This window comes from Wyeomyia smithii, chromosome 3, assembly GCF_029784165.1.
Source record: "Wyeomyia smithii strain HCP4-BCI-WySm-NY-G18 chromosome 3, ASM2978416v1, whole genome shotgun sequence".
In the NCBI taxonomy this organism is placed as follows: Eukaryota; Metazoa; Arthropoda; class Insecta; order Diptera; family Culicidae; genus Wyeomyia; species Wyeomyia smithii.
In genome coordinates, this window is record NC_073696.1 from 62,276,215 (window position 1) to 62,300,155 (window position 23,941).

The following is a 23,941-nucleotide window of genomic DNA, read 5'->3' on the forward strand; positions in this document are numbered from 1 at the left end:
GTTAGAAACAGACAGTATGTTGAATCGCCAAAAGGGAACTAACCGTAAATCCTCTCGAGTTTGACTCGTCGAACGTTGACCGGGCACGAGCCTTGGTGCGAGTTTGCTTCAGCTTATCGAATGGTGGCGGCCGGATGTGCACAATGTACGGCTTCAGCTGGGCAGTTCTTAGTGATTTCAACGCCTGATAGTGGGGACCAAGCACGCAAACGCAACCAGCATTCACGATGGTCTTCACACTCTCACCGGACGTCCCGTACAGTTGACCCTTGTATTCGCCGTACTCGATGAACTTTCCGTTGGCAATTTCGCTTTCCATTTTTTCACGCGACACAAAGAGGTACTCCCGACCAGCAACCTCACCGGGGCGCATCGGACGAGTTGTATCTGAAAAAATATCACATTAACCAACTCTTCGTACTATTTCAAGACCGAAGAAACAACTTACATGGCACTGGGCTTTTGTATTTTTCCGGGTCTCGAGCCACCAGCCGTCGCTTCAGCTCATTACGGCCGATTCCGGGCGCACCAATCAGTACGATGGGCCGGTACACGTTGGGCCTGGGATACAGTTTGGCCACCTCTTCGTAGGTGGCGATCAGCTCCCGATCGAAATCATCGTTCTCCGCTGTATCGTACATAATCTTTTTAGTTTTAGGTCCTCGACAGGGATTGCTCGGATTGGGTGAACCGGGCGGTGTCGAGCAGATAGAGGCACATGAACCTTCTACACGCAACACGTGACATTCCGGACAGAGAGACGCACACACACGCATGAATGGGAAAGCATGGGGTTTGACGAGAATGCAAATGATATACGACGGTATGTTAGTGGTGATTAATTTGGTCTACCAATTGGGTACGAGTATTGAATTTAGTGCTGATTTTTAATGTTCTGAGAGGCTAGCTTGTGTTACAGAATGTATTCAATAGTTATGATTCTTACTTTTCGTCTCACCATTGGTTTCCTTCTGAGTGCGTTCGTGCAGGATTCGCCGTTCTTGCAGCGCCCGGCTAGGAATAAGTCCCGCTCGGGTAGTCTTTTCTCCTTCTTTCCGGGCCTGCCACCAGTAGGAGTCATCCTGTGGAAAAAGTGAACATTTGTTATGATTTGCTAAAAGATGAATATTTCTTTCGTACTATTCCTTTCAGGAAAATACAATTTGTACAAAATGGGTCAAAACTGAAAATTGCTGATGAAGTGCATTCATAGCAATCAAGAACGAGTTTTATTGGGAAGTAGTTTTTAGAACTAAGATATATTCCCTTTTTTCTGTCCTCAGAAGAGGCGCTTTTAGTTTTTTTGACGAATTTTTCAAAATATTGTATCAACTTTTTGAGGCACTTTCAACTACGCTGTGGGCTAAATTTGAGATTATTTTGAGTATGGTCTCAATCGTCAATGGAACCAATTTTAACTAAATTCGGAAACCATTTCTGCAGCTGAAAACGGCAATTCTTGCATTCAGAATCATTCTTCAACCATTAGCATAGGCGTAGCCAGAGGGAGGCAAAGGGGGGCGTTGACCCCCCCTCCTTAATTGTTGGCATTGGTGCAGATTTTGTTTTCAATAACTTTAATAGCATTTGCGCTAAAAAAATGCACAAAAATTGCCAATTTTTCATGGGTTTACCTTTACATACAGTGACGACACTACGCATGCAGCATCAATCATATTAACCGATGAGTCACCAGAAAAAAATTGATTTGCCTGTTTAAATAACGGTACCCACGCCGCATCAAAAACAGACATCATGCGGCAGTTCGTGGACACCGGATACGCCTGTTCCGGCATCAACAACATCTTGGCACTATTGGACAACAATCAGAGCATTGAAAGAAAACCCGGTTCCGGACGGCCGATGACCCTGAGCGACAAGAAGCTCCAAAAAATGCTGAAGAAGAAGACCGAGGGAAAAGTGGTTACATCGCTGCGTGCGCTTGGCCTTGAGGTCGGTGCAACCGACCAAACAGTGCTTGGCGAACATGGACATATATGTCAGGATGCAGTCCCGTTCTCAGGTCTCGGAGCTGCAAGCATTGACGCAGCGGCAGCGCCTGAATAAGATGGTCAAATCGATTTTCCCGGCAATTCAGGACGTGGCGGTGGTGATGGACGACGAGACCTGTCTCACCCTGGGTGGCAACGACTGGTAGGGCACTTTGTATTTTATTCCCCCCACGAAAGAAGTAAGCACTAAGGTGAAATTTCTTTCACACACCAAGTTTCCCAAGATGGTGCTGCTGTGGCTGACAATCAGCGAGAAGGGGATGTCAAAGCTGCTCTCCTTTCGCTCCGGACTGGCCGTGAACGGGGGAATTTATAGTACGAAGTACCTGCCGGGAGTTGCGTCGTTCACCAAAAAATACCATAAGGCCGAAGACACGGTGTTTTGGCCGGATCTGGAGTCGGTTCACTATTCGACATCAACTAGCCTGGAGTATTGGAACCGTGCTGTGACAATTCCTTACCTTGATTCTCTAATAACCTAACCAAAACACGGTTCAGTAAAGATAGTGCACCTGCCTACGCGTTGTCCTTGGTGCATCCTGCTAACGTAATACGCATGTCGTTGGAAGAGTTCAAGCGCAAAACCGGAGCTTTCGTAATTTTTTTCGAAGTTGACAATTTTGTTGGAGAGGTGGAAGTCTGGCATCAACATTGCAACAGTGAGAGGATTCGGTAAGCACTTATAAGACCGGCATCTTATAGACCTGCTTGCTGAAGCCCGTTCCTTCTTCCCTGCGACTGAGAAAGCAATTAAAATTGCACTAGCTCTACCATGTGAAACATGCACGATTGAACTCTCGTTCAGCACAGTACGTCGGGTGAAAACCTGGCTGAGGTCAACAATGGTTGAGTGCTCTCTGCTTGCTGAGTGTTCATCGGCAGATGGTTAACAACAATCGTGGAAAATTTACTGAATTAGGAAGATGGTTTTTAGTTAACGACGTTGTTATTGTTATCTTTCTACGGTAGATTTAGTGTAAATTGAATTACAGTTTAGTTAAGTTTAGTGTTAATAAAACAATCAAATTTTTCACTTCTAAAATTTTGAAGAACTTGCCCCCCCCCCTTTTCGAAGTTCTGGCTACGCCCATGACCATCAGGCTGAATTTGAATCAAATTTTAGGGTTTTTTCCTATCATCATTAATTAATAATTTGTAGTTTACAAGAACTTTTTTTTGATTTCAGGAGCGTTCTCAGGTAGTTTTGGTTAATTCTGAATATCTCATCTACTTTAACTATTTTTGTGAAGGAATTTCAGTTTACCTCCCTAAACCCTTTTCCAAATACCTCAAACTGTGCAAACTATTGCATTATTACAAAAACAATTTTAACCTGAAAATTGCAGCCCAATTGTAGAACATAGATACAAAACGGAGTTACGCTTCTTGTACACTGGGTTCATAATGATGGACAAAAACATGTCATATAAAAATTAGATTTTCTCACGCGTCTTCACAGTATATCAAAAAAAGCTCTTAAGTTGCGCTACAAGACGTATTGCTTGGAGTTTGAACCAAGATCTGTTGGTGGGAGGAAAAAAGGTGGGAAAATTACCTTTTTTGTGAGATTACATGACGAATTTCTCGTCATGTAATCTCACAATCAGGATTAAAATTAAAGTCTATTGTGTTTTTTTGGCGTTTCAATCATTTAAAACATAGTTTGTTCCTCTAAACAAAATGGATTCAGTAAGATAAGTGCAACTTATTGTTTCAAATTTCTGTTGTGTTGTCATACCCAATAGGATGTCCCAAAAAAATCGATGTTGAAAAAGTCAAGGTGCTCAGCCCTAAATTGAAAGATAATGTTATTTATAGCATATTCGTAGAACATTTCGACTTTCTAAAAGGTCGTTTTCAGGTTGCCCAAACGTGATTTATGAAAAAATGACTTTTTTAAGCTACAAACCCACTTTTTGCACTTTTTTCAATTCTGTTCGATTCCTACATTTTTCCGAACATTTTTTTATTTTTGTGGGGTTGTTTTTGAATATTTTGCTTGGTTTGGTTCAGCATTGTATCCAGTTTTTTGACTCCCAGAGCCCATTAAACATCACAAAAAAAATATTTTTTCTTATTACTTTTAGATAAAACTCTTCAAAACACAAATAAAAAAAACTTTGAGCAAGAACGGAAGTTTTCATTACAAAGTGGGATTTACCACGAAAATTTACATGAAAAAAGATACTTGATATCTTATCGAGGAGCTGAGATATTAACATTTTTCTATGTGATGGAAAACTATGCATTTTAACAAATATGTTAAATAACTGTTTTCTTCTGGGAGATAAAAAAAAACAATGTTCAGAAAACAAATGTATTTTATTGGTGGATTGATCACCCTTCTTTCTACATTAAAAGATGCATTTTTGAATATCCTGAAACTTCTCCGAACATATCTCATGGCTATAATCAACATTTGAATCACTATTTAGGGAATTATACGCACAAACGGCAAAATAAAACACTGAGCAATGGAGATATTGAGCTTTTGTGGCATTTTTGACAAAATGCATAGTTTTCCATCACATGTAAAAACGCCGATATCTCAGCCTCCCGGTAAGATATCAAGGATCTTTTTTTCATGTAAATTTTCGTCTTGAATTCCGCTTTGCAGTAAAAATTTCAGTTCTTGATCAAAAAAAAAATTTTATATGTGTTTTGAAGGGTTTTATCTGAAAATTATAAGGAAAATTCACTTTTTTGTGATGTTCAGTGGGCTCTGTGAGTCAAATAATTAAATGCGATGCTGAACCAAACCATGCAAAATATTCAAAAACAACCCCACAAAAATAAAAAAATATATGGAAAAAATTCGGAGTCGAACAGATTTAAAAAAAAGTGCAAAAGAGTGGTTTTGTAGCTCGAAAAAGTCATTTTTTCATAAATCACGTTTGGGCAACCTGAAAACGACCTTTTAGAAAGTCGAAATGTTCTACAAAAATGCTATAAATAACATTATCTTTCAGTTTAGGGCTGAGCACCTTGACTTTTTCAACATCGATTTTTTTGGGACAGCCTAATACCCAATCAGCACATACCCAATAAAAAGTATTCAACGCCCTATGTTACGCCGCACTGACAGATAGATGTCGCATGTTCGGATTGCAATTCACGACTACGAAGCTTAAAGAGATTTTATGTTCGTAGTCGCTCTTGAACTCTCATATGCTAGTCAGCCTATACACCAGAGTCGCCGAGACACTCACCGTTAAGGCAACTGTCAACATCACAGTTGCCTTAACGGTGAGTGTCTTGTCATTTCTCTAATATACAGGTTCCCTATAATATGCGATTGTCAAAATGTGGGTGACGACAAAAGCAAAAATATTCCCTTCCTTCTTTTTTCATGCAAGAATGAAACAAATATCTTTTTGGTAGTCCCGAATATAGGTATTTTATCTGCTCTTTGCTTAGTGAGAGCATAGGTATTGCTCATTTCGTAGGTGGCTTTCCAATCAACAGCTTAGAAAAAAATAGATATAGGGTATCGGCTCTATTATTGTCAGGTTGATCTTCCCGGTGGCCCTTTACGGACATGAAGTATGGACGCTGAAGTAGACTGATCGACGTGTAATCCGAGATTTGAGCGTTAAGTTCTGCGATCGATACTTGGCAGTAAAATGGAAAATGGAGTGTGGTGCAGACGCATGAATCACGAATTGTACTAGGTATACAAACATGCTGATATAGTGAAGGTGGGTAGGTTACAGTGGGCTGGACATGTGACCAGAATGCCTGAGGAGGAAACCGCCAAAACTATATTCAGCAGTGAACCAGGAAGAGGCCGACGACTCCGTGGTTAAAAGTATTCACAGAAATACTTTTCATAAAATTGACACCGCCAACAACATCTCCAAATTTAAGTGAATGTTTCAATATATAGATAGCAACCTGCATATTTCGCGCATCACAAATTGCTTGCAAGTTAGTTGAATTTGATATCATATAATAGTTTAAAATAGTTTATTTGACACGGCACGATACAAATTATGTTTAACTGAGCCAAGTACATGTTTTTTTTTTAATTCTAAGTTAGCAGGGAAACGAGGGAGGCACATTTTTTATATCTCGCGGCCGACTACGAGCTAGTGGGGATTTAAGGTGAGAGGAGGGGAGTTACAATTTTGATTTTAACTATATTGAGTTACAGGATTCATTTATTTGTACATGGCTAAGCAGTGATGCTCTATTTGAGCAGTTTTGGTCTGAGGTGTCTGCGTAAACATAGAGATGCCGAGTCTTCGTTTTAGTGTCTCCAGCCGGGTGTATCATTCTCTTTCAGTTTGTGACAGAAAATGTATTCTAGCAAATAGATAAAAGAAATCAAATTTTAACGCCAGCATTTTTTTTAAACCCGTATAGCTGTGTCATGTACTGGAGATCACCGCTTCCCAGAATGTCTCTAACGGGTACGTTCGGTTGTTTTCCTCAGGCCCGAAGGGAATCTATAAGCTCAGACCTAACACCACAGTATTCGGTACACGACCAAACAACATGCTCGATGTCATGGTAGCCATCGCCACAAACGCAGTGATTACTGTCTACAAGCCCTATACGAAAGAGATGCGTGTTTAACGTATAGTGATTGGACATAAGTCTGGACATCACGCGAATGAAGTCCCGACCTACATCCAACCCCTTGAACCATGCTTTCGTCGATACCTCAGGAAAAATGGAATGTATCCACCGTCCCAGTTCATCTGAGTTCCATGATAATTGCCAACTGTTGAGTGTTCTCTGACGCAAAATGCTATAAAATTCATCATAAGCAATTGGTCTTACATAAATATCGCCATCAATAGCACCCACCTTAGCTAAAGCGTCAGCCTTTTCATTGCCCGGAATGGAACAATGAGAAGGGACCCACGCTAAGGTAACCCGGTAATTTTTATCTGTTAAAGCACTTAAAAACCGCCGTATTTTCCCCAGGAAATACGGGGTGTGCTTCACAGTCTTCATCGATCGCAGAGCCTCAATGGCACTGAGACTGTCTGTGAAGATGAAATAGTGGTCTATGGGCAGGGTTTCGATTATCCCAAGAGAGTACTGAATAGCAGCAAGTTCTGCGACGTACACGGAAGCAGGAGCATCGAGTTTGTAGGAGGCGGTAAAATTTTCGTGGAAAACACCGAAGCCAGTGGACTCATCTAGATTAGATCCATCAGTATAAAACATTCTATCACAACTCACATGTTTAAACTTATTTAAAAAAAACTTAGGGATCTCTTGTGGGCGCAAGAAATTGAAATCATTTTTGTTATTTTTCTGCTGAGCAAAATCATTTCAAATGATCTGGAAATACGCGAAAATTTAATCGACCATTTTTGATTTGAATGAAACTTCGCACACGTATTTGGCTTAGCAAACTGAGTATTTTTCACGGATGGAGAGATTTTTTACACCCATGAGCTACATTCTAAAAGGGCGTATGCCTTTTGGCATAGGTTTTATTCGAAGCATTGCAGCCCAGAAACCGTTAGTTGTATAGTAATACTGTCTGAGAATGAGTTGTAGGGAATTAAAAATGCATCATAAAAAAATATACACTGTAACAAAAATTTTTTTTTTGCCCAAAAAAAATTAAAAATGAACATTAAATTTCAATTAAAAAAAAGAGTTGAATATTTTTTAATTTTTTTTTAAGAAACCTGACGTTAGTACGCAACTTAAAAAAAAGTCCAGGATGGAGAAATGAAAAATAGTTTTTTATGGTAGATTGATTTTTTTTATAAAAATTCTAATTCAAATATTTTTCAAAATATTTGTATTCTGATGATTTTAAAAGATGCAGAGAGTCATTTTGAATCAAAAAGCTCTGGGTAGTTAACATTCTAAAGACATTTGTTTTCGAGTTATTTCTAATTTAAGCTCGCAAAATTATAATTATTTAAGAAAATACACGTTTTTCTTAATTTGTCCGTGGTTCTCCAGTAAAACCCATACGTTCATTGGAATGCTTGATCAAAAATATACAATTCATTCTTTGACAACAAAAAGATCTCACATCTGTGGGAAATGCTCAGTTAGCTAAGCCAAATACGTGTGCAAAGTTTCATTCAAATCAAAAATGGTCAATATTCGACCATAGGTCATTTGGCGCGATCTTGCTCTGCTGTCTTTTGAAATGTTGTATTAATTTGGAGTAATAGAAAAATATTAACAAACTTGTTGACTTACCAATTTTACGTAACCGATTTGAATTTTTCCATGTTATATTTCATCATATTTATTGGAAAATGTCTGAACAGAACAAATGATTTTTAAGATTTTTCTGGTTATTAGGAAATCCAAAAATATCTTTTTTTCTTTCAAAAATCATTTATCAGTACTTTTCAGACGATTCGTGTCTATGAATTGAAGAGATTTTGGACAAAAACAGCGTTATTATGAAAAGAGGGGGGTCCCGAAAGCCGGGGAATATTCTAAAGGACACCAAAATTGGGATTTTTTTAAAGTGAACCTAGATGAATTATAGTTTTGGTCGTATTAGAGCAAGTGGTATGAACATTTCATATGGAACGACCCATATATATTTAAACCAGGGTAGAAATTTCACCGAGATACTCAATAAAATTTAAAATAGTTGAAAATACCAGATTGACATAACGTGGTGAGAATTCGAATTGCTTAGAAATCCGAATGATACAGGTTCAACAGGAAAGAATTCAAAGTGAATATAAAGTCCCGATGGACAGCAATTAAAAAGGTTAAAATCCGAATGGAAAGTTTGAATGAAAACCCGACTATTCAAGTCCAAGTGCATTAGATATGAACTGACGATTAAAGGATAAACAATCGTCTATCTAAAATATTTAGATAGTTTAAAGAAATCTAGAATGACCATTTTTTTAAATCACTTATTGTTTGAAAATCAAAATACATTTAGTTACAGAACAAAAATCTATTAACATACCTGTGACACGATGTGCAAAATATCACCTCTCACGAATCCCAAACCTGCTTCCTTGCACGGTATGTACGGATCATTCTCCGGCTCATAGTCAAAGTACGCCCTAACACGCACTTTACTTTCCCGCTGGTCCAATTTTCCGTCCGACGGTACCAGTTTAAACGTGATGGTACCTTCCGAGTTTTGCTGTAATGTTTTGACAAGTATTGAACACAATTTCATGAAAGGTGAATAATAACGCAATGCCTACCAAAATCGACAGCACGTCACCCGGAGTTTTGCCCTCCACGTTGATATTGTTGACCTCGATCACTTCATCCCCCATGTGAATTAGCCCGGATCGATCCGCTGCACCACCGTGCATAATTCGTGCGATGATAATTTTACCCGTTTCCTCATCGGTTTTTATTGTGGCACCCTGGAAGAGGAAAATTTTAATTAGTTTCCCTATTGTCCTTCCTACAGCATTAGCGCGTTCTAGTAAGCGTTACCTAGAGTGAAAAAAGCTGTGTGTGAAAATAATTCGAATGTGATGAAAGTTTCCTCGAACGAGAAAATAAGGAACCTATTTTCAAAGTATCAAAATATTATTTGAGAATGTTCTTTTAATAATGGTGGTGACTGAGAGAAAAAGACCATTCGGGGAAAACTGCGTAGCTGATACTAATAATGAAAAACCATTCAGAGAAATCAAGTGTCCTACTATAACGAACACAAAGAAACGAAGAATGACCAACGAAGGAACTGAAATACTTACTACAATTGGTTCCGCACTTTGTGCTCCGGCACACTTGCGCGCAGTAAAACAAATTTGATATTATAGAAAATTGAATTGTTCTCCGAGGGCTAGTTTTTTTTTTTTTCATTATGTTTGGGCACATCAAGAGAAGTTTTCTATAAACGAACACGCATCAACTAAAACAGAAATGAATGCAACAGCCAAACGAAAGACATCAATTGTCGTTCCACAGAAAATGAAGTGAAGTGATTGAGAGAATAATGAAGATGAATGCGACAGTTTACGAGTTGATGGAGGACTAAAGTGTTAAACAAGTACTACAGAGACCAGCTAGAGATGGGAATTTATACACGAATGGTGCCCTTATGTTACGATGATGACACGATTTGTGCATCTACTGAAGGAAAACACATAGCGATGCATGTTGCTTCAGAGAAACGATGGAAATTTTGTTTCTGAAGAATCTATCGAGGTCATGCTCATTAATGATAATGGGTAATAATTGAAAAGCATAAGAAACTTATAAAATTACACAAAGATACAAAACGTAAACATCTACTGAAGCTAATATTATATATAGTCAAAGAATTTTTTTGAAGCAGCGTTCTGTCTCTCGCTTTATACTATCAGATACTTAGAAAAAATCTACATCATTATTTTTTTCTATTCGACTAATCAAATATAGTGTCATATTTTTAATTAGCCATATATTAGTGCTAATTTTACAGTTACTTTAAATGCTACAAACCACTGGTTGCTTCAAAATTGCCACAGAATAACCTTCTCCTCGTTTAGAGAGTAAAAGTAATCTGGGAAAGAAGAAAAGATTTTTTGCCTCACACTCACTGGTTGACGCTATAGTCTATTTTGTACTACGAAAGTATAGTGTTCAATGGCTTTTTGAACCTCTCAATTTTATCGTGATGTAATATTGCCGTTGTTTTTTTATTGTGAGGTGAACCACAGTGGATTAACGGATTAACACGATTTCAAACAGAATTTAACCAAATATATCGTACAATTTGGTACCAGAGCGACCAGTGTCAATGTGCGCTAGCATTACAGGACCGAAGAACGTTGAAAGTAGATGTACTTCGTTTCCGCCCTAGAGCCTGATGGCGGGGGTGTGCGGCGTGGCGTGCTTAGGAGGTAGTTGCACTCTATTTCGATAGTCCTTAGCTAGCCAAAGGGTCGTTCCTAAACAGTCAGCAGCTTTGCAGTGACCTGGAAGCGTGCGCCTAACGGTGTTTTTAAGCTTCTCCCCTACGCGAGTGGAGTATCAACCGGAGCACGCAAGAAGCTGGTCGTGCTTCGCTACATGGTATAAAATAATCCCGAGAGAAAGAACCGCCTCGGGTGCAATGCACCTACTCCAATTATGGAAATTAAAAATTCTACTGAAGCAGACAAACCAAATAAAATGCTTGAAAAAATTATGAACAAACACATGTAGGTATGACGATACGACTGGAAATAGCCAACAGCAGCCAGAACGAGGCCAATCCTTTGTCAGCTCTGGGCAAACGATTGTTAGGATATATAAAGAAATTTTATAACAAATGCGCTTTGTCTGTCTGGTCTGGTATTGAGTGGTAGTTGAAATAAACGATTAACGCATTTTCTGGAGAAGTTTTAGTGACGAGCTCGTAAAAACGAGTCATTGGATGAGCCAATAATAAAGGGTGATATTTAATATGCAAATAGTGTTTGAATTTCGAATAAAGTTTGAAGCATTGTTCGATGGAATAAATTGTATTGTTTGGGAATAATTGATAGAGATTTATTGTTGTACATCATAAAGTACTAGTTAGAATAATCATAGTATATCTGAATCAAATTAAATTATATTGAAATAAAGGACTTGTATAATAATCTTCGGAACATTTTACGTTTTTTTTATTAAAGAAACTCCCCTTGACATGTTAAATGGATATGTTGCTTTCGGTGACTGTGCCAGACTATTGCACCTAATTTTGAGTCGAAGCAAAGTTCACACGTAAAAATAACGTTTCTTTAGTTTTTTGTGAGTATAGAATGGCAAAAAATGGATTATTTTATTTTTTTCAATTAAATTGTCCTTTGTACCTACTGACTTTCACGGTAAAAAAATATGTGTAACGCGGAACTGCTAAGATACGGACTGCTTTCGTTCGGTTCGGTAAAATTGCCTTCAGCCAACTTCGTCCTCGACAACCTCTTCTATTGTATAGACTTTCATTCCCGTCTTGCAGAGAACAATACAGGTTTACATAGTACTATAAGGGAATATTCGTCCCTTTCATGCTTATTTCATACTAAAGTCATTCAAATTCAACGGTTTGAATTTAATTTCGGAAGTGTAAAATACAATAACTTTTTTGTCCCGGTGAAGACAAAAAAAATACTGCGATTTTACTATATTACTATATTACTATAATCAATTATTATAGATTTTTTTTCCTGATAACTTGACAAGTGTATGTTCGATTAAAAATTAAATAAAAATAGGCAAAACTGGCTAGGACTGGAATCAGGAACTGACGAGAAGATCGAATATCTGAAAATGGAAGTGTGTTGAAGCCACAAACCACCAACACGTGGCCGAGTTTAACTGTGAAAATATATCCACATGCTAGTTGTAGTGATGCAAATATAGGATAATGTTTTCACTAGAGTCTTGTGCCTACGAAACTTCGGCCACGTGGTGGTTCCTTCACAGTGTAATATTAATTTGAAGTTCGTTTGGTTTGTGAAATCATTTGAAATTATTAGTGACACTGTTCCGAATTAGGGATGTATGACCGACAAACGCTTTTAAATCCTTTAAAAAATGAGTGTTTCGGACTGCAACTTCTTCTCTTCGATGGTTTGAAAGTCAGCTTATTTCTGCGTGCGAGGTTCTTTCACGGATAGTTTCCTTCAGTTGAGATGTTCAATATACAGTAGGGGAGAACCGTACAGAACCAGATGGCTCAGCCAACTATTCCCTAAAATATTGACACATGTTGCTTTAAATGATGAATTTCTTCGTTTTTCCCAGATAAACCTAGCTTTCGTACAGTTTTCGTATGGAAAAGTTCGCTACAATAACTAGAATACTAGAAAAACAGCATGAAAACCAGCTCTGTGCAATATGTAATCACAGACTAACAGACGTAACACTGGAACCAAGCTCCATCGCCACAAAAAACGATTATTTCAAATTTTCATTCGAATAACAGTCGTCGCGCGACAACGCCGTCTGAGGTGTGTCATGCTATCTCATATATTTTTCGTAGTTCCCAATTTGACACATGCACGTACGCTAGCGTATTTAGCACGAATGAACTACACAGGCTTACTAATGTCGAAACATTAGAAAATATGTCAAACCAAATTATCAATAAGTTCTGACAAAAATCGTTGCAATCCTCAATTACAACGATTAGATCACTTTATAGTCAGTAAGATAGGTGTAAGATTAGATTAAGGTTCAATTTTAAATTCCTTTTTTTCTTAACAAGTAGGTTTACAATATTCCTACAATTATATTCACTAAACTGCGGAAGGAATTACAATCTTGTAATGAAATAAAGCTTAAAATATATGTAATAGTGTTGATATGTCACCGTTTGTGGCAGAACACACAATAAAAATTCTGAATAAATATTAGTAAATAATTAATTCATTACAAAACATCTCCCCCTATTAAAAAACGTACGCTAGCGCTGTTGTCGGAATACAGGACGCAGCGTGAACACGGTAGCAGGTGGTGCTAATGCTACTTACGTGAACTACTGCTATCATCCGAACGATGGATTGATTGATTTGACAAATAGGTTTAAATCCCTACGAATGATCAGTCCTAATTGCGAAAGCAAACAAATCCTAACCATTAAAATTACAAATTTCTTTTTTTTCCCCCCATTTAAAAAAAGGTGATGATTTGATTGATAATTTGTTCAAAGTTTTATGTCTGTTAGTCTGTGATGTAATAATTCACGAAATTGATATAAGCTTTTATGGTAAACTGACCTACAAATAATACAAAAAAAACTGGCTCCTCTACCTCTCACACATTTGGAATTTATAATACTATGAATGTCCCAATTTTTTTTCACTAAATTTCATCAACTTTTACCTAAAAGTGATCCAAATTAAAAATAGGGTTTAATGCACCATGAAGCGCTGCAGAAAATTGCATGAAAACTAAAGGTATGTTTCTTTACTTTTGGTTTTACTTCTCGGACTTCTATTGATTCCTGCTAGAGCACGGGTTCTTGAACGTTTTGCTTTACGAAGCACTTTTTTAAACAAATTTTTTCGCAGGCCACCTGAATTTTTGAATTTTGAGTGAATTGATTCAAAAATTGCAGTTTGGTTAGAAAATTTTGGTAAGTGTAAATCAAGGACCCGCTAACGAGAACGTCCCCATCTCAACCTCCACGTGATGCTAATTGGGATACGAATAACCTTGGTGAAGATCAGATCCCAACCCCGGTTTATTAAATACTAACTGAGAAAAGGTGTCATAATTGTCTGTTTTCTCCCATTGAGCGGCGCATAACGGCGTCTGATTCGAAATGTGGAGGTAAGAGTCGCATCCATCCAGGAAGCGCGGTAATGGTGGCGACAGCGCATTAAGTGCTCCGCGGAGCACGATTTGGAAACCCCTGTGCTAGAGGCATAACGTCGGTTTCGTGCAACACTGGCACAACTCAAAATTTTGCATTTTTGAGTTTTTGGTGGCAAACGATGCCAAATATTGTTAAGTTTCATCCCACGAATCCCCGTTTCAAAATTCCAAAAAAACCCAGATTTATGCTGCACAGATCGAAATTTCTCTATAAAGTTCGTAAAGATAAGGTTTAAACTTGTACAACGTGCTCATAATATGCGCATAGTAGACCTCAAAATGTTAGATAAGGTTTGGAAATCTTACACTTTAAAGTTTTCTTGAAAATTGAAAAATAAACTTTCGACTTTAATTTTTAAACGCGGTTTTCTCTCAACTATGATTTTTGAGTTGTGCCAGTGTTGCACAAAACCGACGATATTAGCCCTTTGCATTCGAGCATATTGGGCTTTGTTGTGGTGCGTTTTGGCCACGAACTTGTTTGAAAGAAATGCAAATTTTATCAAAAATAACAATTGGGTATTTTACAATATGCTTCGTCAGAAAAAATACTTTATATAGATTCTACAATCATTCTACATGTTCAATGTCGCTTAAAAATTATGAGAAGCGCTGTCAATTCTCACAAAAACACTAATTAACTTTTTCTACTGGGATTTAAGAGGCCTGCTATATTCTAGACATATTTTTATTATTTAAGAAAAACAGACGTTTTTGACGGTTTCAGACGTTTTTGATCAAAAATTGCATTCTTTTTAAACTTAAATATCTTGCAAAACTGCAAATAGTTTCAATAACAAATGTTTACACTCGAATGACGGAGTTTAGTACTAGCTTTTCTAGGCTGTATAAATCACTGCGGAGACACTTCATACCCTTGCACCTATATCATTTGATAGATTGTGGACAGGCTTTACCCATTCTCATGATTTTTACTCACATTTCCGGTGCGATGTGAATAGAAACGCAATTTTCAGATGTTCGCTGAGCATTTTATTTGACTTATGTTGCATGGGATGAGCTATTTACAAAAGGTTCACTGGGTCTCTGCTCTGTCGAATTGAGAGCGTTTATTCACCAGAGAAACTGTTTATTACTCTGCGCTTTCTCTACAGCAGATGGTGTGATGCACATTGAATGTAAGCTCACAGTGGTTAAGAGGGGAGAAAATAATTTTCTCTTTAAGATCAAGATGAGCAAAATGAAGCCTGATTATAGAGCATCATGTTACTCAAAATAATATTTGTTTGTACTCAGTTGTCACGATGAGAATGAAATGTCTAACTACATGAAGTTTCTATTTCAGGAATCTAAGAAGTCAGCAGAAATCACAAATAATGGTAAATTATAACCTGTACTGTAATGTTATACTGTTTCTAGTTTGACGTAGTATTACATTTTACGGTAACATTCTGGGGTAGGAGTGAAAATTGAAATACCGAGAACATCGAGACCGTCCTGAAAATTACCCAGTTTCAACTGCTCAATAAAAATTGGCAACGTGTCCACCAAAATGCGTATAATCGTGATTTTGTGATGCTATTTATTGTATTATTGAAAAGTGTAGAAACTTGTTTTGAGCCTAGATCAGGGTATGGGTATGGGTATTTTTGGAACCAAGATGATTTCCAGAGGGCGGAAATCGACCCCAGATATCATTTTGAACTGAATATCATCTAAAATGAGTTTTTCAGAAACCAGGATGATATCCAGAAGACGCACAAAACAATAACGGACGCTAGCCTGGAAAGCATGTTGTAGGATAAGTACAACGATACACCGTGCCCCAGTGCTTAGTCGAAAATATTTCCAGCTCAAAAAGATCCTCGGCCTAATCGGGAATCGAACCCGATATCACAACTTTGTGGGAGAGCTAGCCGACCGACAACGCTAATCACAGAACCACGGGGACCATCAGAAGCCGCACACCACCACACTATTACCAGAAAGTTTTTTAGGTGTTGAATAAAAGCTTTACACACATTTTATTTGCCATTTGTGTTTTTCACGGTAAAGAGGTGCTCAGCAACTTCCAACATTATTTTGAAATGACTTCAAGCTAACTAGACAGTCTTAGGAGTTACCAAACTTACAAAAAGGGTTGAAAGAGGATTATTGCTGAATTGAAATTTGACATAATTTCGCAATTATCATAATACTGCATTAACCTTGCGGTCTGGTCTCATACATAACCACTTTAACTTTTTTGGAGTTCACAGCATGGCTGCTAAGAAAATTTGCCCTGAATCACAAACATAATGATTGAATTGGGTGTCCCAAAAACTGTTTTGTCAGATAGTCTAGATAACCGAAAAATGATTAGTTATAGTGTAATAGACAACTTTTGTATGGCGACAACTCTGGATAATGTTAAGTCCACGAGCTAGTTTGAGTTTTTTAATTCTAATTATTTTATCACTTAAAAATCCTGTAAAACCAAACCGAAAAATATTTTTTGCGCATCCCTCGGAGTCCAAACTGAAAGAAAGAAAATGTTACGGTTTGTGGCTTAAATTTCGTTGCTACAAATTATTTAGCTCTTCTAAAAATTCTTAATTTTGGTGTTTTCTGAAATTACACATTTAAAAACCTGTTGAGCTTTACGCTAGCATTACTTTGTCCGCCATTACTGATTTTTCTATCGCGTACCCCCTGAAGGCTCTCGCGTACCCCTAGGGATATGCGTACCCCTAGGGATATGCGTACCCCAGGTTGAGAACCGCTGCTTTAAACTAATTAATATGTACATTATTCAACTAGTCAACAACAGATGTCTTGAGTGAGTTGTTTTGATGTTCACGTTTCTTAACCACGGTTAACAGAACTTGATGCTTTTCATTATTAGTAGATGGTCCGAATTCATTTAAGTCTCCTGCCAAGCTCTATTGCACACTCGGAAATTGGTTGTTAATTATTTTCACGATAGAATCGGTAGAAGTTCAAAACTTTTTGTGCGGAAGAAAGGCGTCGTGCACAAATTACGTAACGCTAAAATCTAGATTTCCGACCATCCTCACCCTATGTAACGATGAGTAACGTTCAATATGACTCCCCCTCTAAAATTACGTAACGCTGAACAACATGACCCCCCTCAAAATTTTCAATTTCGAGCCAGACAATTTGATGGTTGTTGGATCATGGAGTTATAGAAATATTATTAAATCAAATTTTGTGAAGAAATTTTTTTTGGACGGTTTGTTTGGTGTATAGAGTCGTTGGTAATTTTGTTCTTCAAAAAAAAAAGAGCATAGAAAATTGAAAATATAAATAAAAGAAATAATAATTATTAGTATTTTTCTATACATAATAAGTCTTCAAAAGAATCATACAGACAGGTATAATGAGTTTTAATTTTTAGCTTAAAGTTAGGTATATTATGAATTCAATATCTTGAAAACCCCCAATTCTGAAAAATCTATTTATTTTGAAAACCAAAAAAGTTACCTAAACATTGATCTGAACTTTAATAATCAGAAAACAAAATAAGTTGAAACTTATAAAAAAATTTTTTTTCAGATTTTTCACAGTGTATATTTTATTTAAAAAGAAAAAAAAATACCATCTACAACTTTGTCAGAGACACTATACCGATAAAATCAACCGTTTCGGCCCTAAAAATATTGTTTATCCTCAAAAAATGGTGGGCGATCTTACCCCGCTGGTGGGCGGGCTTACCCCGCATGAAAAAGATCTGCACATTTTCAATGATTTTTTAAAAATTAAAAAAAGCTGGAAAATAAACAAAAATATTTCAGTTCTTATTTTTTAAATGCGGGTATTGAATAGAAGAACCTCTTAGCGAAGAAGAAATGAAATTGCAGCCGCAACTTTTTTTTCTATAAACAGAATTGCTTAAGGGGGCGGTCTTACCCCGCTTACCCCTATAGTTTAACACATTTCTTAAAGGTTAATGTCAGAAAACACCAAAATTAAGAATTTCCAGAAAAGCCAAAAAAAATGGAGCCACGAAATTTGAGCCACAACAAGCCGTAACAATTTTTTCTTTTAGTTTAAACCCCAAGGGACACCCAAAAATTTTTTTTGGATCCGCTTTTACAGGATTTTTAAGTGATAACAAAATTTTATTTAAAAACTACATCTAGATTGAATCTGGATTAGACAAGGATTGGATCTGGATTGAATCTGGATCGGATCTGGATTAGATGTGGATTGGGTCTGTATTGGATCAGCCTTCATTGCTGTTGGTCTAATTCGGATCTGGATTCGATTTGGGTTGGATATGATCAGGATTGGATTTAGGTAAGGCTTGAATCTGAATTCAATCTGAATTAGATTTAGATTTAGAACTGTATCTGTATTAAATCTGACTGCAGTTTGATTGGATCAAAATTACGTTTAGATTCGATTTTGATTGGAATATGACTGAATCTAGATTGGATTTGGATAAGATCAGGACGGGATTTGGATAAGTTCGAGATTTGATCTGATTCCCATATAAATTCAATTTAGATACGAATGGGGTCAAGATCAATGGTCCCCAACCTTTTTGGTTTTGCGATCCATTTTGCTGCACGGTTCTTTTTGAAAAGTGCGGACTGCTTGCTGGAAACTGGTCTAGATTAAATCTGAGTGGATTAGGATTGGGACTGAATCGATACAAAAATTGATTTTAATTGGAACTGGATCGAACCTACATTTAATCTGGACATGACCTGGATAAGATCTGGAGTGAACCCGAATCGGATCTGGATTGATTCTAAATTGGCATTGGATCTGGCTCAAGTTTAGATTAAACCTGAATTCAATTTAGAAAAAGTTTCTAATATTTTACTCTAGATTGGATGAGCAAGAATCATATTTAGAATTCTAAAAAAAAAACAAATTTACTTTGATTTGTAACACAAACTTTCTGAATTATTGAAAGAGTAAGGTTACATAATCGCTTCCAAGGATTTATATGTTTAACAGGAAGTGCTGCCAAAACACCAAACGATGCATCAAATGTGTAAGTATTTTTTTACAGGATAAGTGTTGTGATTTGAGTCAACTTTTGAAGCCTTTACAGTTATACTTCAAATCTAAATATGTGCCAATCTCAATAGTACACATTTTTGTTATGGATGCAAATAGCACTTAAAAGTTGTCTAATATCTTCTTACGCATATCAAAAGTAATGCGAAGTACAATCAGTTTCGTCTGTCACCAGTAATCTTCTAACACAAAAAAAACATGTTCGTGTCGCAAAAATTAGTAAAGAATTTTTAAATGCCAAGAAATCAAATGAGTATGTGTCGATGGATAGAAACAATGTAACATTGATACGAGTAAACCTGTATTTCCAGCACTTTTTTCTGTTAAACTCATTATAAATGCAATTCTCCGTAATCATGTTTTGAGCACTGGAAATTAAAAGCCAAAACTCAAACTGTTGCATCTAAACATCAAACACTACAGTGTCTGTTTCAGGTGATCCCACGGGCCCGGTAACCGCTATACCTACATATCATGCTACGCATCATGAATATATGTAGTCGACTAAAGGACTTGCCACTTGACACACGGAATAGCATACAATCGACATTTTCAACTACCACCAGCCCGCCCCGTAGCTCTCATGCTTAGACGCTTAGAAGAATTAGTAGTAAGTAAAGCCAACCGAAAGCCGTAGTATAATAATCCGTCAGATAGAGAAGTACACCGAAAAACTGCATACACAAGAGAAGGACGCCATCCTCCGAGGGTACTTACCAGTGGCTCGTTACTCTTCACTAGTTGTACGATTTTGATGGTTTCCTCGTCCTCGTCGACCTCGACAGGTATTTCGGGCAGGTGTGGGTAGAAGTCTTTTTGCGCAATGGCATCATGTGCCAATAGGAGGCTCTGTAAGGATGCAAAGTGACAGTGTGGAGAGGAAAAAAAAGTATGTTAAGATAAAATACAACGCAACGCAACATCGTGTGATTAAGGTTGAGTTGAGAAACGGTAGTTGAGTGGATGTAAAGTTTTTTTTCTAAGGAAAAGTTTCTAAAAGACAAACAATATTCTTTTTTTTCCTATGTAAAAACTGTGTGTTGTAACTGGGAATGTGTTATGCTTTCGCAGAGATTACAAAGATTTTGTAATAAACAGCTCACATGCACTGTTTCGAAGTAGAATACGTAGTGCATCGTTGCGCTGAGTTTGTAGGCACTTGCTTTTTTTCTGCATTAGAATGACATAAAAAACACACACACAAAGTTTTATCTATCGACTGCATGGGAAAAAGAGGTGAGAAAAGATATTTTGTTCTCCACAATGGTGCCAGAGCTGGTACACTTAACGCTATAAAAATCGTTTAGTGTTTTGCGCAATTATTCTTCGTCGATCGTTAGTCCTAATAGCCCTCATCCCCAAAGCGAATGCAGTTGTTTAGGGTCCATTTATCTTATTGCTCTGAGCTACAATGCTATTCGAATGAAACAAATGGATAGGATAGCAGAGTGCTCGACGGGTTGGAAATTATGTCTTAGATGCATTGCAATACGACACACTGGATTGAGTTTGCGAAAAGTTATAACAGTAATTTTTTGAAAGCCATTGTTGCTTGCAATAAAATTAACATAGAAGTGCGTTCGGCACCATCAATCTCAAGCCTCTAAAACTTTATTTATAAGCAAAGCAAAGCCTTGGTGCTACATTCCGTATCGGAGCTCGACCTTCGGTTTATTATAAACACACTTTGCCGCCAACTGCTAGTGTATAGGACAATTGCGGGGCTAGCGCTACCATCCTACTGATACCAACAGTCTCTCCCGAGCCGGGACTCGCACATAAACCTTATTTATATTAATGAAAAATTTACGGCATAGTCGATACGTTCATCGATTCATTACCTGTAGGTGTGGTTTCTGCAACAGGTGAAAGATTTCCCTACACAGAGGAGAGATGTGGCATCTGGGTGCTAAAAGTTCTAACACTTCGGCGAGGACCTGTGGACCAAGGGAGAGGCACCTGATTAGAGGATGGTTTTTACGGTCGATTAGAAAGCTCCACTCACCTGCATGGACGCAGACAAAAGCGGTGCTATCCGGTCATCCTTGTTGATTTTGGCGACTTTACTGTGCACATTGACCAGCGCATTCAGCTCCTTCGACTGGAGCAGATTCTGCAGGAAGCCGAGATCCTGCTCTTCCGATAAGCTCTCCGCCTCCTTCAGCGATGTAATTAGTTTGGATATGACTGCGAGGGAAGAAGCGAAAAAATGGTAAAAGTTTTAATGGTTAAGTTCAACTAAATAGGAAACTACGAAATTTGAAAAGAAACAAAAAAATAATCTTAACAACGGCTGGATTAATTGTTGCTCTTTGAGTTGGATTTGGATGATTTTTGGGGAATAGTATTGTACATAATGTTTGAACTTTCTTAATGAAAATGTCTAACAAAAAATCATATGTTCAAAAAACCGCACAAATTTGCGAACAAACATCATGGATAAATACTTTTATATTATGAATGCGCTTTTTGGTTGGCAATGGAATGAAAATTAAGTTTAATTCTGTTTGCATCCCAACACAATCGCACGAGAATTTGATGAACTCATTAAAAACGTTGATTTAGCTGCATATTTATTTTTGTGCCTTATAGGGAGGTATTTGCGGTGATAATAATTGACCTTTTTAAGTATGGCTAATTTAGGAATTGCGTTGAATTTTGCTGTTGATAATAAAATCACGTGTACTGTTTAGTTCTGAGATGTGAAAAACTCATTATGTAACTGCTTCAATTGAAAGCAAGTGATCGTACCTAAAAGGACGGTTTAGTTAATTTTCTACAAAGCTGGGAATCAAACGAGTAATGCTTTTTTATAAGAAATAGCAAATAGCACATTCCGAATTACTAGGCCTATAATTCTGTCGACCGTGCTTGGGAAAGCAATTATATAACGGTCAATCAAATCAATCGAAATTTGCGTTTCAACAAGGGTTGACCATTTTCAGTAGTATGGTTGCTTGCCATATTAAGGCTTAACAATTTTCAAGATTTGATTATGCAATGACTAAATTTTCATGCAGATAATAAAAGCAGCTCGGGTGTTGCATAATACTGAAGGAAAAGATAATGTAGTACGTTCTGAGGCATGGAGATATAGTCAAATTTATAACTGTTCCACCATTTAAAATTAAGTGTAATTAATTTAGGAGAAATCATCAACTCTTCAATTAGGCATTTAATTCATCATGAAAAGGATAATTTGCTTTTTAATTCAATAACGGTTCAGATGCTGATCACATCTTTGCGTTAGTGCGAACAGTGCGAAGAAGGTATTCCTTTTGATAGATAACACGATGAAAAGTTGTTTTTACACTCTTAATTCGACGGCTCATGTATTCCAAATGCCAGATTTCCGGAACGTTGCTGTGTTGTCAAAATGAGGTAACTTTTCATTGAATACATCTACTACTGATGCTGCCCGCTACCGCAAAAAGATAGCATTTTACTAAAGGAAATGCCGCTGCATCAACTAATACCCGCTGCAACTGCTTTTGCTATCCGTTGCTACTGCTATACGCTGTCATTGCTATCCGCTGCCATTGCTATACGCTGCACTGCTGTTGCTGCTGCTAGGTAAGGAATGTTGTACTCACTATCTAGAACTAGAATGAGCAGTTTCGGCTGAAACAGGATCTTATATGGGCCAAATTGTACATTCCGAATTACTCTGTGTCTGTAATTCTGTCGACCGTGCTCGGGAAAGCAATCATATAACGACCAATCAGAAAAAAATATTTTCGAATTTAGACCACTGTGCACTGTGGGATTTTGAAATAAATCTTTCCACCAATTGTAAATGTCTTAAAATATAATATTTGGAATGTGTAAAAACTATTTTGGAAGTTGTTTCATTAAAATATGGCTGAAAAACGTGCTTTACATTGAGTATTTCGTCGTTTTAATATCACTTTTTTGTACTTTACGACCTTCAAAAGGGGCTGTCCACATACCACGTGGACAGATTTTTTAACGATTTTGACCCCCTCCCACCTCCTCGTGGAAAAATGCCCATATGAATTAACAAATGCCCCCAAGCTGTCCACGTGGTAAGTGGACAGCCCCAAAGGGAATTACTCAAAAATGTACCGTACGATGATTTTGAAATTTTGACCAGAGATTCTGGACGTCATAACGAATCGAATGGCGTACTCAGATTCTTTGGTGCATTTTTTCTATAATAACGGTCTGTGGGAGCACCGTGATAACGCTTGTCAAAGTGGACTCTGTAACTTTGCGGCTACGAAGCTCCGAAGCTAAGAGTTAGTTGTGCAAATGCTGCTAGCTTGTGTGTGTGATCTTTTATGTACTTGTGATATTGTCGGTTTTGTGCAACACTGCCACGACTCAAAACTCTTAATATCTAGAAAAACGCGTTCGAAAATTAACGTTGAAAATTACTGCTTAAATTTTCAAGTAAGCTTTTGATTTACGCATTCTTTCTTATTGAACATTTTTGGGTCTATTATAAACATGTTGTGAATACGTTGTATTTACAAATTGAAATATTATATCTCCTACCTTAATACAGATTAGAGTTGCAGAGGCACTTCTACTCATAACTTGGCTTTTTTCGTGGGTTTTAAAACGGGGTCTCGTGGGATGAAACTTAACCACTTGTCTTTCTGGTGGCTGCTATGGAGTACTTGGTTACCGAAGTTGGCTGAAAATTCTGCCAGACATAACAAGAGAAC

The 23,941-nt window shown here is 37.4% G+C and overlaps 1 protein-coding gene across 7 annotated transcripts in view; it reads right to left on the reverse strand.

Moving 5' to 3' along the window:
- LOC129726470 (MAGUK p55 subfamily member 7) overlaps nt 1-23,941 on the reverse strand; it is a 54,580-nt gene that overhangs the window by 2,840 nt on the left and 27,799 nt on the right. For 2 of the 7 annotated variants that reach the window (XM_055683185.1, XM_055683186.1), the window contains exons 3-11: nt 21,256-21,437; nt 21,092-21,187; nt 19,968-20,099; nt 9,683-9,715; nt 9,176-9,343; nt 8,929-9,111; nt 947-1,082; nt 449-727; nt 44-387 (exon numbers count right to left, since the gene is read on the reverse strand). In XM_055683185.1, the coding sequence (XP_055539160.1) occupies nt 44-387; nt 449-727; nt 947-1,082; nt 8,929-9,111; nt 9,176-9,343; nt 9,683-9,715; nt 19,968-20,099; nt 21,092-21,187; nt 21,256-21,437 (1,553 nt within the window). The remainder of the gene's footprint in view (nt 1-43; nt 388-448; nt 728-946; nt 1,083-8,928; nt 9,112-9,175; nt 9,344-9,682; nt 9,716-19,967; nt 20,100-21,091; nt 21,188-21,255; nt 21,438-23,941) is intronic. The other 5 variants (XM_055683187.1, XM_055683190.1, XM_055683189.1 and 2 more) reach the window with 5 other exon arrangements.